The sequence below is a fragment of the Lissotriton helveticus genome, chromosome 5_1 (genome assembly GCF_964261635.1).
Source record: "Lissotriton helveticus chromosome 5_1, aLisHel1.1, whole genome shotgun sequence".
Lineage (NCBI taxonomy): Eukaryota > Metazoa > Chordata > Amphibia > Caudata > Salamandridae > Lissotriton > Lissotriton helveticus.
Genome location: NC_136065.1, coordinates 40,092,990 through 40,109,799, shown reverse-complemented (window position 1 = coordinate 40,109,799; position 16,810 = coordinate 40,092,990). Strand labels below are relative to the sequence as shown.

General features: G+C 44.1%; 1 protein-coding gene across 1 annotated transcript in view; it reads right to left on the bottom strand.

Moving 5' to 3' along the window:
* Nucleotides 1-16,810, bottom strand: part of LOC144752932 (E3 ubiquitin-protein ligase TRIM39-like) — a 331,687-nt gene that overhangs the window by 229,465 nt on the left and 85,412 nt on the right. The window contains exon 2 of the mRNA XM_078640749.1: nt 7,349-7,444. Within this exon, the coding sequence (XP_078496875.1) occupies nt 7,349-7,444 (96 nt within the window). The remainder of the gene's footprint in view (nt 1-7,348; nt 7,445-16,810) is intronic.

The window sequence follows — 16,810 nt, the reverse complement described above, 5'->3', positions numbered from 1 at the left end:
CTACTAAGGGGTGCTCATATGATGTTGTAATACCCACCCACCAGGGTATTTTTTATCTCTAGGACTGCAAAGTCTAGAACAATGATCAACCACAGTACATCAGAGCACACCCGATCATTATATCTATGATCCAACAAGATAGTGAGACAATAAATGGTGAAGATTCTTCCACAAAAAGCGTTCCAATTGTCCTTGTCAAGTGTCCTTTCAATAAAGTTTCAAGCACAATCCTGAATCAGGTGTTTTCCGTTTAATTTTTATTTCCAATTTTCCAAACACATGAAGAACAACAGCAGCCGACACGCGTTTCGCCCACTGGGCTTTTTCAAGGCCCTGAATTGAATATTTATTGTTTTATTTCCATTCCATTCCATTCCATGTACAAACTCACAGGTGGGTATCCTCAGTCCATGCATGCACAGACTCACAGCACAGAGGCACACATTCATGCATATATAAACTCCCACACAGATGCATATAAAGTCACACAGATGTATAACTCCAGATCCATGCATACACACTCCCAGAGGTACCCACTCATGCAAATGCACACATTAATGTGCACACTCACACACAAACCTTGTAAAGACTCACAGATGGAGATCTTCAGTCCATGCAGGCACAGAATTACACATCCATACATATATATACTCACACAAAGATGCATATAAAATCTCATGGTTGTGTAACTCCAGACGTATGCATATATCACACCTTGTGCTAAGCAAACTCATAGAAGCATCCACATACGTAAGTACAAACCCACAGACTAAAAGCATACACAACTCTCAACCACACATGCACATAGACACACACATGTATTTGCATACTCTGTGTCAAAACCTATATATGCATATGCAGACACACACAAGCACTAATCCAAGCCCAAAAAACAGACATATATAGAGATGCTCTGACATGCATGCACTCCATCAGATAACTCCAGGGCCATCCGTACCTGAACAAATACTTAGACACGTGTCTAAGTGTGAACATGTACGCACACACACATGCACACACACACACACACACACGCACACACACACACGCACACACACACACGCACACACACACACACACACACGTACTCCCAGTTAGATAATGCCACACCTGTGCACATACTCTAACACACTAAGTGTAAGTGTGTAAGTACTACCTTAGTAGTACTAAGCCCACGGACACGTTCACTGCCGACGGATCAAAACCTTTCGTGACACCCGCTTCGCGGGTGCCACTCACTTTGCTTTGCCGAACTCTACTGCCTGTTGTGTCCAGGATGGAGCAAAGGTCCGCGCAACACAGAAGCCTGCTTGTCTGACTGCAGCCTCCCCTTGACGAGGACTCGCTGGTGTGAGCGAGCCCTGCAATCGGCAGGGCTAGCCTAGCGCTCCCAGCTAGAGACCCCAGGGTAGAGGCTTGGGCAAACTTCACCAGCAAGCCGGGGGACTGCGAGGACCAGCAACCTCCACTTTGCTCAGCTGGTTCCTCTTCCCCCGGCGGCCATGCCCACGGACACGCCCACTGCCGACAAGTATATAACTACCATCACTTTACCCGCGACGCGGGACGCGCGCGGGTCGCAGCCCGGGGCGAAGACCGGGCAAAGAGCGGGCCGTTTGAGGCCGTTCGGGAACGTGAGAGTCCGGTCCGGGCCCCTGCTCTAAGCAGTATATCTTCGGACTCTTTTTACAAGTACTTACCATCTTCCTGAAGCCAGCGACAACTCATCATTATTAACTAAAGACATAGCATATTCCATCCACTGAAAATGAACACGAGGGGAAGTAAACAAAAAAAACTCAAAAAAACCGGGGTAGGAGAAAAACTGCTAGGACCGATGGATGATTTTATTTCTAAAGCTAATACATTCATTGATCAAAGTATCTGTCTGATTGAGGGTAGAGTATCAACAGAACTCGCAATTGCAAGGCGATCCTCAATGGGACTACTAGCAACCGCAAGAACCCCAGACATACAATCTGACCCAACCCAAAATACAGCGGGCATAAACAGACTTAGTCTCCCAAATAATGTAGATCTTTCTGCCTCTCAACTCTCTGTAACATTCTCAGAAAATGAGCTAGAAAAAACACCCGAAATTTTCCCTGACCACACCCCGGAAAAAGCAAGGCAAGCTAGAGGGAGGAGGGAGGGAGCCATAAAGAAAAGGAAGGATAAGGAAAAGCTAGATAATACTGCAAATAACAAACTGGTCGATCATATAGATCTGATCGACACCATAAATCCGTCAGGTTTATCCCACCAAATAGCTGACCCAGCCAATAATTTGATAACGATCCATCTTCCACTACAGAACATTCAAGATACCATCACTTTAGAATCCCCCCCCCCCCCAAATAACAACGGGCAAGGAAAGAGAAGCTTCAAGGCTAATAAAGGAGATAGCTTCCCTTCTAGATTCCTTTATTCGCCCAATAGAAACTAGACTGCTTAACATCGAGTCTCAATTGACAAAACTCGTTAGCTGTCCCAAGGTAATACCCATACAGGGACCGCCAAAAACGGGCATAAACACCTCGGCAACATTGCTTCCACAAAAGAAAGTCATAACTCTAGCCCACCCGTCGCCTAAACAGCAACCCACAGTAAAGGCCCCTACAGCACCAAAGGCTCCTGCTGTACGGAAACCTACGCCTAAGGCCCTTACTATTCCCCCGCAGAGCAATATCGTACAAAATACATCTAAAGCAAATACGCAAATCATAAATACACCGGCCCCTAAAACTCCTGCCACTAAAAAAAACAAATCTCCCAAACAACAAAGGTGGCATGAGAGGGACCACTGACAACAGGCTTCCGCTAAACATGCCACCTGAGGCATGCCCATATGTGGTAGTGATGACGGGGGTTCCTGAACTAACGGGAGAGGGGACGGAACCCAACTGATCGTTGAAAAATAAAGTACAGTATTGGTTGAACACAAATCGACCTGTTCCGCCAACCTGGACAAGCAGGATAACAACAGTTTGTAGGACCCCTTGGGTGGGACATAGGAAAAAAACTATACAGGGAGATTGTATAGTGATCACCTTCGAGGATCCCAGCATAGTCGAGTATATCTGCTCCTGGGATCATAATAACACAATTGGAGGGATCGCTACAAGATCCCTTTCCTTCTTTTATCCAAAAAGATATTCCAATAACTATTCGAATGAATCGTACAACATCTGGTGTAAAGCAGTCCCACAACCATGGGAACTAGACTTCGCTGGGCCTAAAACATATCAGCGACATAGTGATCCTGACAATTCTTGGTGGTCAGTAAACCATAATTATCAACAGCTAGAGGGCCCGTGGCAGATTGTGGGACCACAGAACAGAGGTAGAAACTGGGAACAGTGGGATAGACCGCGCTACCGATCACACAGACCCATCTATAGAGATACCCCACATTGGCAAAATTGGCGGGGCATACCGACCATGAACCGGTTTAGCAGCCTGGAAATGGTTGATTGACCAAGAGTTGAAACTATGATGCCCCTACAGATCAGCCCGGTCCTACCCGAAGATCCCCCAGACCTACCAGAACCTAAAACGGTGGATACTGAGAACGAAATCTCACAGCTCTCAATGATTTTCTGGAACGTTGCAGGCCTCCGACCAAAAATAGAGGATGGTTCCGCTGCCCGATTTTTGGAGGAGGGTAAAATTATATGCCTACAGGAGACATGGGCCACGACGCCCCTACATCTTGTAGGATATAAGACATATTCATCCCCCGCCCTTTCAAGCAGCTCAGGTAGACCTAGGGGGGGGGCTGGTAACTTACATAGCCAACACAATAACTGACTTGAAGGTATTAGAGGCAGCCTCTTTCCCAAACTTTCAATTGTTTACACTGACAATAGGGAAAAAATATATTATTATACTAATCAATTTATATAATAATCTAGAGGATGACAATTTCTTAAACATCCTCTCCATAATTCAAGAAAAAATCATCCACTTTAGACATCTTTATGAGAGAAAGGGTAACGTCCATATAATATGGGGAGGGGACTTTAATTTACACCCCTGCCCTTTGACGAACAATCAGACCTGTGGAGTGGTGGACGAGCACGAGAACCCCCTCGTGCACTTCCTCTATTCACGAACGGGGTTGGCTATGAATAAGATCCTCTCAGAACTGGAACTGCAAATAATAAACCCAATTCTACCATCAGAGAATCAACTAGAACCTACCTATCGAGGAAGGGGGCACGAGACCACAGTCGACTACATAATTATCACAGAAGGTCTAAAGGATCTAAGTAGGAATTTTAAAATTTTGGAAAACATTCTAAGCGACCATTCTGCTCTAAGGCTGAATTTACAGCTGAACCAACCAAGATCTTTTATGGCAGCAATAGCAAATACCTTATCACAAAACAGGCTTGAAGTGGGAAAAAAACCGGATACACTATAAAATGGGAAAAAGTGGATCCTAACAAGCTTACTAACACATTAATAAAGACTGCTTATAACAATATAATGATATGCCTGGATCCCCAAGCAGATGCCAAGCTAATCCTGGAAAATTTTAAGATGATACTAGAACAAGTAAAAATACTGTTGACCAGATTACCCAAACAAAACAAACCAAGTACTACAGGTTGGTTTAATCATGATTGTACTAAGGCGCAGACCAACTTAAGAAAGGCACTTGGAAAATCGAACAGAGACCATCTAGAGATCCAATACCTCCGGCGAGAGTATAATAATGTCAGAAAGACAAGGAAAAAAGAGTTGAAACAGTCTTTGTGGAAAGCTCTGCATAAAAGCGCACTCAAGAAAGATAGTCAGTCCTTTTGGCGAATAGTTAAGTCTCCTCTGCTATCGGACTCTAATATTCCTCAGATCGACGTTGCCATCGATGAGGAAACCTGGGTGAATCATTTTTCAAAAATCTTTGAACTAACATCGATAGCAGAAGAACGTCATCTTAATCTCCCCCAGGTAGTATTTCCAATACTGATAGACTTTGAACTACAAGACGTCAAAATGGCACTATCGATGAGTAAGAGCGGCAAAGCACCTGGCCCCGACGGGGTCCCAGTGGACTTATTTAAACATCTTCCTGAACTTTGGACTCCTATACTCACAAGAGTCTGCACAGCGGCAGCGAAACTTGGACTGTTGGAGTCATGGTCATGTTCCATCATGGTCCCTATCTTTAAAAAGGGAGACCGCCAAGATACGAAATGTTACCGACCCATTTCGCTGCTTGACTCTCTGGGCAAAGTAGTCGGCAGAGTTGTCCTGGATAAACTTCAGCAATGGGCAGAGGAAAAAAATATCCTTTCGGATCTCCAGTTTGGTTTTAGGGAAGGATTTGGAACAGTGGAACAGGCCCTTCATTTAAGCATGCTAGTTTCGAAATACATTCATGCAAAGCCAGGGACAATTTATATGGTCTACGTGGATTTGTCCTCCGCGTTTGACTGCGTGTCGCATGCGAAGCTCTGGTCTCTGCTGGGTACACTAGGGGTTGATCCTCCCCTTCTGAATTTTCTAAGGGAGCTATACGGTGAAGCCTCAGCAAGAGTGAGATATGGAATAAAAGGAGAGCTAACAGCATCGTTTAGGGTAGAGCGAGGAGTAAGGCAAGGATGCGTCCTAGCCCCCTTCCTCTTCTCCTTGTACACTAAGGGATTGGAGGAGACCATGCTGAGGGGGGGCAGGACCTGCCCAGACTGAAACATCGCCTGATCCCCGCACTGCTCTATGCGGATGACGCAGTTATCTTAGCACGCACCCCTATTGAGCTACAGAAATCTTTATCCAAGTATGCTAACTTCATGGGTGCCCTGGACTTACATATTAATGTAAAAAAAACATTTGTTATGGTAGCGGGTGGACAACGAAAAGTCACAAAGTCCATTTATTTAAAAGACCAAAAAATCGAAAAGACCTCCCAGTATCCTTACCTGGGCATCATGATTGATGACAGACTAAATTGGAAGGCGGCTGTCGAGGCCAGGAGACACCTGTTCAAACGAGCAATTCTAGCACTGATGAACTTCTCAAAAAGACTCGGAAAAAGACCATCAGTAGAATTGCTACAGATCTATGCTGCAAAATGCCAAGCCATTGCCCTCTACGGGGCAGGGATATGGGGACACACAGACATTGGTTCTTTGCAAAAAGAAGAAAATATTTTCATGAGATTCCTCTTGTCCACGCCAAAAGGCTCTTCCATCTATGCCTCGCACATGGAATTGGGAATCCCATTTATTGAAGACTTAATAAAGATCCAGCCACTTTTACTTTGGAGGCGCGTCTGGATGTCGGACAAAAACCTGCTGACCAAAAACATCTTACAAGACTCCATGGAACTGGATCATGTACATAAAATAACATGGCTCTCCTATATCAGACACTTCTTTTCTGATCTGGGATTACATAAGTACTACTTCACCCCAGAAAAACTAAGTGAAATATCTAAGAAAGATTTGAAACAAACTGCGCTGAGCCATCTAGAGTCTTTGAGACTGACCTTGTTGTCGACCAAAAAATCTGTGACCCATGCGAATATGATACAGTATTCCCCGAAAATCCAGCTTTATCTAACCCTAGAATTTACAGCATACGATAAGATGCTCCCAACAAGGTTCAGACTGAACCTTTTTTACAGACTAGTGACTTTTCCTGAAAAAAACAATTGGAACTTAAACTTGGCTCCTTGTCCATGTGACGATTTGTCCCGACAGTCAACCATTCATACAATCCTGTTTTGCAAATTTTTTCACACCCATAGAATAATCTGGATAATCCCTCTATTAAAAAGTTGGGGTTACAGACAGTGTCGCCCAGCCATGTTAGCATTACAGATGTTGGATTCTGAAGGTACCTGTTACCATGTACTCAATTTCCTAAAGTGCATTATGAGACATAGGAATAACCTTTGAAATAGAAGAAGAAACTTAGAGGGTTACTAGTGCCCTATCATTTACTCAATTTGCACAGAACCTGTTTATATGTCTTAAAAAACATGTGTAATAACTGTTTTTATATAAATACTTATGTATTTTGTATGTTGTGATAACTTTTATGGTTTTGCATTGCTAAAAACCGAAGATTATTATTATTATTATTATTATTACTACCTTAGTATCAGAAGAGTAATTCTTGATTTTATGATTTTTTTAGGATGAACCCTTGGCTGAATGCATTCCCCATATCCAAGTGCAGTGACTCCCGTCAGTATATTCATTTGCTGGGGACCATGACACAGTTTGTAGGGTGACTCATCAGCCTCTGTGTTCTTGAACTCTAAGAGATCACAAAAAGACATGGGCAGGGACATACACAGACACACAGAGACACAGCACTCACTGCAGCCACTCACCCTCATGGTTTGATACTGTTCTTCTTCCTTGATTTTAGACTCCTGAAAATATTTGTCCTCTTTCTTCAGAAGACGCTGCCACTCTTGAAGTTTTACCTGCAGAGATGAAAGTGCAAGAAATAAGTGTAGATATATGGAGTGCAGTCTTTTTTTATTATTAATACATTTTATTGACTTTAACGGTATATAGCGGGCGGTGCTCGAAACATACATTTTGGGTACAGTTTATATGAGATGGTACCAATTATATTCAAACAACATTGCCTGTGAACATACAGGCCCAATAACTAAACTTGGCACAGGTTACTATATGTTTTAATAATCAGTAAAATGTTCAGGTGTACATGTTTAGATGACAGAGCGATTCATCTTACCTAAATATTGGTCCAGTTTGATTTGATTGCCTCGTTTAGGGAGGGTCTGAAGGGAGGCAAGTCTTTACTGCGGTATGTTGCCCAGTGAGACCATATTTTCATGGAAAACCACACGCCAGATACACTCCGATTTCAGCCTCCATGCATTTGTCTGCGGCCTTTCTCCACCCACCCATTGATGGAGGGGAGGTACCCTTTCATGTTTGGGCAATGCCCCGCTTGGCAAGTGTGAGGCCCAAAAATAGTAGATGTTGTTTATAGCGATTCTCCCCTATCCCTTCGGTGCTGTGAATCAAGAAAAGCTTGGGATCGAATTGAAGACATATAAGCAACAATACTTTTATGGAGGGCCTGAGGAATGTTTACAGACCAGCCTAGGTTATATTCCTCACAACAACTACATATACAACATAGAAACCTAGGGGTCTCAGAAAGAGGATATTCAAGAGCCTCTGCGTAATTATCTGGATGCCTAAATTAGTACATCTAGATAGAGTCAAGACTAACTAGTTTTGACTTAGGACAAGGATTTGCAAAAAAAAAGTGTACCACCAGTGATTGTAGAGGAGGACCATTTTGGATTCCCATCAAAAACATGTATGATCAATATTATCACTTGGTTATCCTTAAAGGGTCATGTGTCTCTAGATCATTGAGACATTGATTGTACCCTTTATCGAGAAATGGGGTTCCGACCCACAATCACTTTAGAACCATGTGACTCTGATCTGATGGGATCAAGTGCAGTGCAAAAATATATATGGAAGTGGTGAATTTAAAATAGGATAGAGAACCACCAGGAACATTTTTATTGATAGAGGGGCCTCTTCCTGTTAAAAACAAGAACAGTGCAAAAATGTATGTACCTTGCAGTTTAACCAAATACCTGCATGGGGGCCAACATGTTTCAGCCTTTTGGGAGTAGGACCATAGGCTTTTTTCAGGGCCTCTGTTCTGACTTATAAATGCTACTGAGTGTAATGCATAATGTGCAAAAATAATTCAAAAATAGTGAAATACTATAAGATAGTAGATAATAATAGATTGTAAGATAATCACAAAAAGGATATACTTTTCATATAAATTATATCCTTTTTGTGATTATCTTATAGTATTTCACTATTTTTGAATTATTTTTGCACATTATGCATTACATGCAGTAGCATTTATAAGTCAGAACAGAGGCCCTGAAGAAAGCCTAGGGTCCTACTCCCAAAAGGCTGAAACATGTTGGCCCCCATGCAGGTATTTGGTTAAACTGCAAGGTACAAATATTTTTGCACTGTTCTTGTTTTTAACAGGAAGAGGCCCCTCTATCAATAAAATGTTTCCTGGTGGTTCTCTATCCTATTTTAAATTCACCACTTCCATATATATTTTTGCACTGCACTTGATCCCATCAGATCAGAGTCACATGGTTCTAAAGTGATTGTGGGTCGGAACCCCATTTCTCGATAAAGGGTACGATCAATGTCTCAATGATCTAGAGACACATGATCCTTGAAGGATAACCAAGTGATAATATTGATCATACAGGTCTTTGATGGGAATCCGAAATGGTCCTCCTCTACAATCACTGGTAGTACACTTTTTTTGCAAATCCTTGTCCTAAGTCAAAACTAGTTAGTCTTGACTATCTATATGTACTAATTTAGGCATCCAGATAATTACGCAGAGGCACTTAAATATCCTCTTTCTGAGACCCCTAGGTTTCTATGTTGTATATCAAATTGAAGACGCCAGTACAGGACCCGACCCAGGCATGCCAAAATGGTTACATTGCCCCACAGCTCCAGACCGTGTGTAGGAAGGTCCCCTCCGATTCTCCGCATCTGAGACATATGGGGGACTGGATAATGCCCATCCTCCAGAAGGGGGAGCGGGTGTAGTATGCGCAGTGGAGGTATTTAACATGGATTATCTGTAACATGTGGTTATAGTGGCAACTCGTGACCAGCTAGAGCCTCAGTCCAGGCATCGTCTGTAAGGTCGGGGATGTCGGCTTCCCACGCATCTCTGGTTTTTTGTACTGTGGTTTGGATATGGGTGGTCAGTGTCTGGTAGATTTGCCGGATCTTTTGCGTGTCAAGATCCCCCATTAGTAAACGTCCCTCTAGGGTGTGAAATTCTGGTAGACCTCCAGCAAACAGATTAGGAGAGTCAGGGCGTGTCTCAGCTGCAGATATTTGTAAAACGGTGTCCAGTGCAAGTGGAATTCTATCTGCAGTTGCTGAAATGATTTGAGAGTGGGTCCCAGCAGAATGTCACTCAGGGTAGAGATTCCAATGAGGTCCCAGGCTCGGAAGCCTGGAAGTCCGGCAACAGGTCGCAGGTAGGTACCCTGCCACAGAGGGGCTGTCTTTGTCAGGCGCCCGTCCCAGCCCATTTTATTCACGATATAACGCCAGAACTGGATGACAGTTCTGCAGGTGGGGGTTGAGTGCCAAGGTTTTTACGACTGTGGAGGAAGCTCAAGGGCAGGGTACCCTTTATTGCATGTCACTCCACAGCAAACGCTGGATCGGTGTATGAGCTGTACCACCACTCGTTGATATTCAACAGATGAGATACCACATAGTAGGCATATATATCGGCCACCGCAATCCCGCCACAGTACGTCGACTGGGTGCAGGTTCGTAGCGCAACACGGACGATGCCCCCTCCCCATAGGAAATTGTTAAGGAGTGCATTAACCTGGGCGAACCACGTGCGCTGATTGATATTATGTGCCAAAGATATCGTGGGACAAGGCGAGATGAAGACCCACGGATATTTGTAGCCCTTTGTTGCGTGAGAGAACTGCGAAGCCCAGGAGACGCGCCCATGGTGACCGCATACTGGAAATAACACTGACTTCGCTGGATTGTATCCAAGGCTGGAGGTCTCCCCAAACACCCAAAGTATCGGGAAAATCCGGGATCGGTTAAAAATAATAATACCTTGTCTGCATATAGCTCAATACTGTCGGACCGGTCTTGTGACCATTCATACCCACAAATTAATGGGTCCCGCTGCACTCACGTAGCTAAGGGCTCTGTGGTGAGCACAAATAGCAATGAATGCAGGGGGCAACCCTGCCTAAAACTCTGATGTATTGGGAAAGGTGCGGACTGGAAGCCTGCTACCCGCACAGAGGCTGAGAGCTCTGTGTGTAATAATTGTATGTAAGACAAAAAGCGTAGGCCAAAGTTGAGAGATCAGAGGAGCTGAAAAAAATATGTCCAACTCAGGGAATCAAACTGTGGTAAATAAATAAATAATACCCTATTTTTGACTAGACATATATCGTAACAGATAGCTCAATAAATAAGAGTCAAGATTCGAGGTAGTAGGAGTTTTGCAGGTTTAATACAGCATAAGGACAGGAACAGGACAACCTGCATAGGAATAGGATGACAGGGCCCAGCAGCTGCTGGGGCTAGGTCTGGGATGAGCGCGCTGACTTTTAATAACAATACATGAGCATATATACATAACGCAAACACATAGCATTACATTGCAGTGGGCGTAGCAGTGGGTGGAGCAGAAGGTGTGACGCGTAGCAGTCGCGAAAGATAAGGGCGACAGTAGGTGTAACGGGGCGTATACATAGACATGTGATGTAAACGTAACAGGATATGTCATGAATGGGGCGGAAACCATGGAGGGGGCTACCTAAGGAGCCGGGACCTCTAACCTGATGGTGCGCGCAAACTGGCAATGACGTATCACTAGGAGAAGCTGGGGGCTATGAACTCTGTGCTAGGAGCAGAGACTGAAGTCTGGAGAGTCAGGGCGACATGTACCTAAACCCTATCTAGTATCTGATGTTTAGAGAACATGTTGATATAAACTATAAGTCAGGAGGGGAAAGGCTAACAGACACTAAGACTGGACCATGCATTATTCTACATGTAGTGCGTGATGAAGAATACTAAATGACCATTAAATACAGTATTTCTCTAACATGGAGACATGAAGGCTAGACAATGACGGAAACTATTGATGCAGTTCAGTAGCTTTAGGAATGCAGAGAAGGAGGACTGAACTGATAACTGGAACTATAACATACTTTTGGCAGACTCAGAGGCAGAGCCAGGCTGCACCGGGCACTGCGTGGCAGGAAGTAAGTGAAGGGTCGAGGATACAGGTGGGGGCTGTATCGCTCCTCAGCGAGGCTTCAGGATACAGGAGCTGAATCTGGTGTCCGGGCCCTTTTGAGGCCTAGAAACGGGGACTTTATAATAGAATAACGTGCACACTGGGAAACGTGGCAACGTAGCTTTACATAGGCCTGATATTCGTAGTATTCACGAGGACTGGAAACTGGCATACTAGAGATGGACACAACTGTAATTGCGTCATTAATCAAACATAGGGAGTACATATGCATATTTAATCATGCACACATAACATATGATGGATGACACGTGGTGACACAGAACATGGCAAAATTTACTTTTCCACATTCCCTCCTTGTCACTACGTTTCCATCAGGAAACATCAATTCTCATGATACCGTCTATCATTTCATACAGTATCATTTGCTCATCTCGAATTCTTCTGGAACGGGATTTAGAACAGGGCTTGGGACTAGGAGTTATACTAGGAATACAGGATGTAGCACACATGCCGCAAATCGCAGGGCCACATTGTATACAGAGGCAGCAGCTAAATATGATCGCTACTGCAATACCTAGAAAGGACAAGACTTTCCATCCCCAGGCGGAAATTATATTCCAGAACCAACCGGACCATGTCCAGGTGCCTGGATCTTGGTGTATCAGATGGGCAATCTTATGAAGTCTGGTTATAGCTGAATAAACAGACGGCGCGTTATTTGGAATGAAAATGCAGCAACTAGATCCGATGACTCTACAGGCCCCGCCCCTATCGGCCAGTATGACGTCAAGGACGAGACGGTTCTGTAAAACGACAAATCTCATAGCAGATTGCTCTTCAGTTAAGTTACCTAGAGCAGAGGCAGTCTCATTTACTACAGCTTCAAGGGTTCTGGTTAATCTACGGATTAGCTTACTATTCTGGATAGGTCCTATAAAGAAGAAGAAACCTTTATTAAAATCTGTATACTGTTCTAGAGCAGTTTCAGTATAATCGACAATTGGGGACTCGATCTCCCTTCTATGTCTAATGTGTACTAGATGTGTGTTTCTATGATAATCGGATGGGGCTAGAAAAACTGGTGGCAGTAGGAAGGCAATGTAACAGGTTCCCTCCCAATCGAGGGGCAGACGAACATATGCAGTTTGACCACAAATAAAATATGAATGACGTGAAGCTTTGAAAATAGATTTCCCACTGTCACTATACTTGACAATGGTAGTACAATCACTATGTCCTACATGTACGGAACCATTATTTCGGACACATAATTCGCCTTTGACTGGTAGTACTGAAATAGCAGGTAAGTCTGGAGTAGTATCAGACTGAACATTCAGGACCATAAAATTCGACGAATAATTACCTAAATTGTACACTTCATTTTCTAGATCTAAACCTGTTCGGTGAGGGAGACCTTGCTTGTCTGGGAAACATGTACTGTTAAGAAAAGACATATCTGTTGAAGATGACGTTAACGTGGACCATGCTCCACACGAACCATTATGTGAAAATGTATAAGGAAAAAGTGGTAGAACTCCCTTCGGCGTCTGGAAAGGGGGGAGTCGACCACACACCCAACAATTAGTGGCATTGCTGGTCTGGTGTGAATAATGTAACATGCGGATAAAGGAGTTATTACGCATAGCGAGGCGGTAAGAAAATTCATGAGGAGGCAGATCACTAAACGTGTGCTCTACTGTAGCATTAGAAGACTTATTTACATGTGAAACTGGAAAACACAGGAAAAATGCATAACTGGTGCAGGAAATCATAATGCTGAGAAATAATATGAAACATAGAAAAACGATACATCGGATTGAGTTTTGACTAACTCTCTCACTATGGGGGTCTATTTTATACATGTCAGAAACAGTCTAACCGTTTCACCTAGGGGAGGACTTAGACAATCAAACTGGCTGACTTAATTTACTAGACCGTAGTTTCTGTTTATACTCCTGCTGCGGAGTTTTCTCTAACAGGGGAGGGGTTGTAGCAATGTCTTTTGCGGGACAGTCCTTGGGAACAATGCTTTGGCAATCCTTCAAATCCTGGGAAATGTTCTTTAAGGCGGGTTTTAGTCCATTAAAAAGTTTAATATGAGAAAGGTGCACCCAGCCTTTGCGTCCTTCCAACTTCACGGCTGTACGGGTGGTGAGGAGGACCTGTCGGGGCTCTTTCCATCGAGGCTCCAGCGGACTTGATCTGTCAAAGTTGCGGACCATCACCATGGATCCTGGAACGATTTTGTGCGGTGCCACCTCGGTATTGTCTGGAAATGCAGCGGCAACCTGTGAACGACATGAGTTGAGGGCAGACATCAAGGAAGCTAGGTAATTTGTCAGCATATTACTTGAAACATCGGTAATACTTCGGGGTCTAGGAGTACCCCACATATTTGGGGGGCGGCCGAAAACGACCTCGTACGGGGACAGACCTGATCTGGAATGTGCGACCATGCGCATATAAAATAAAGCGACTGGCAGAGCTACTAGCCAGTCCACACCTTTCTCTTTACACACTTTGGCAATGCGGATTTTCAGGGTCTGATTATGTCTCTCAACGAGACCGGCTGCTTCAGGATGGCGTACACAATGGAACTTCCACTGGTACCCTAACAAAAGGGAAACGTGCTTCATTAACTCTGAGGAGAATGGCTGACCGTTATCAGAATATACGACTCTAGGGAGTCCATAACGAGGGAAGAACTCACGAACCAACTGCTTGGCAGTGGTCGCGGCTGTGTAATCTGGGACTGGATATGCTTCTGTCCACCTGGACAAAGCGCATACAACTACAAGGACATACTTGAAACCTCGACATCGCTCCATCTGAATATAATCCATCTGGAGGACTTCAAAAGGGTGGTCAGGAGGCTGGAATCCACCTTGTTCCACCGGGACACTTTTACCTGGATTAAACTGACAACATATCATACAGGTACGGACTTTCTGCTTGGCTGCAGCTCGTAAATGCTTGTTGAACCAAATGTTCTGGATACTATCTAACATAGCTTTTTCTCCTAAATGTGCTGGACTATGTGCGGTATTAATAATGACTTGAACCATAGAGTCGGGGAGGAACCATGTGGCTCTACCCTTTGTTAACCATCCTTGATCTGTCTGGACCCCTCCTTGTTCGGACCATTTCTTGATTTCATCGGGAGTAGCATGTAACTGGATATCTATGACATCTTGTGTAGGGTCCTTAACTGTCATACATGTGGTCGGATCTGGAGTATGTGTCTGTGTCGGATTAACTTGAATGTCTGGAGTCTGTGCTGTAAGCTTGGCTGTGCGATCTGCTAGATCATTACCTTGGGAAATAATGTCAGTAACTTTCGTATGTGCTTTACACTTCATGATAGCAATAGATGTCGGTAAATGTATGGCATCTAACAGAGCTTGAATAAGGAGACCATGCTGAATCTTGGTTCCATGAGAAGTCATGAAACCTCTCTCCTGCCAGAGCACTCCAAAGTCGTGTACGACTCCAAATGCGTAGCGTGAATCTGTGTAAACATTAACTTTCAAGTTCTTGGCGTGTATACAGGCTTGTGTCAGAGCAACTAGCTCTGCTGCTTGAGCGGACAGAGTGTCAATTCGGTGTGTCTTAATAACTTCAGTGTCAGTAGTCACTGCATACGCGGCGACTAGTTCTCCTGTACTTGTTCTCATACATGAACCATCCACATAAAGTGTCAGGTCGGGGTCTGGTAATGGAATATCTGTCAGATCTTGTCTTGGCTTTGTCGTAATGTTGACTACTTCCACACAGTCATGTGTGGCAGAATTTGAATTAGCTGATGGTAACAGTGTAGCAGGGTTCAGGACGTTGCAGCGTCTGATATCTATGTGTGGCTGGAACAGTGTCAATTCATAACCTGTTAAACGTGCAATTGTCAAGTGCTGAGTTTGTGTTCGGTTCAGAAGAACTTCCACGGAATGTGGAACTTGTACTGTCAGGGTGTGTCCTAAAACTATGGAATCACTTTGTCTGATAGCTAGGGCTATGGCTGCAACTGACTTGAGGCACGCAGGCAGAGCCTGGGCTACAGGATCTAATGTGCTCGAAAAATAAGCACATGGCTTGTATTGTCCTGCTTGATCTTGTGTGAGAACAGATAATGCTGTACCTTCACGTTCTGTGACGAAAAGTGTAAAAGGCTTACTGTAGTTCGGTGTGGCTAGAACTGGAGCTTGGCATAAAGCTTTCTTTAACTCGTTGAAACTAAGTGTATGTTCAGATGTCCAAGGGAGGACAGTCGATACGGCTGCCTCCTGTGTTGTTAACTGTATCAGTGGCTTGGCTAGAAATGCATACTGAGGAATCCATTGTCTGCAGTAAGAAGTGAGGCCGATAAAAGCACGTACCTCCTTCTGGGTCTTGGGCTGAGGAAGACTCGCTATTAACTGGATACGGTCTGGTGTCAACTGCCTACCCCTCTTGGACAGCAAGTGTCCTAAGTATACCACTTGCTGGACACAGAATTGAAGCTTCGAAGGGGACACCTTGTGCCCCATCTCGGCCAGGAAATACAGAACCGTTAGTGACGCTCGCTCGCAATCACGTTCAGAACGGGCTGTGATCAGTAGATCATCGACATACTGGAGCAGGGCAGTGTCAGTTGGCATGTGAACATTATCAAGTTGTCTCTTAAGTGCTTGACTGTAAATACTAGGACTTTCTGTGAAACCTTGAGGAGCGCGTGTGAACATATAGCTCCTTCCATTTAAACAGAAACCGAAAAGAAACTGGCTGTCTGGATGAATTGGAACACTAAAAAATGCGTTCTTGAGGTCTATGACAGTGAAGAATATGGCTTCGGAATCAATGGCTGTTAATAGGGAAGAGATATCTGGAACAACTGGGTACTGCGGAACAATACATTTATTGAGCTCTCGTAAGTCAATCACTAATCGATATACTGGGGGTGCATTTGGATCAGTACGTTTCATGACTGGAATGATCGGAGAATTGCATACGTTGG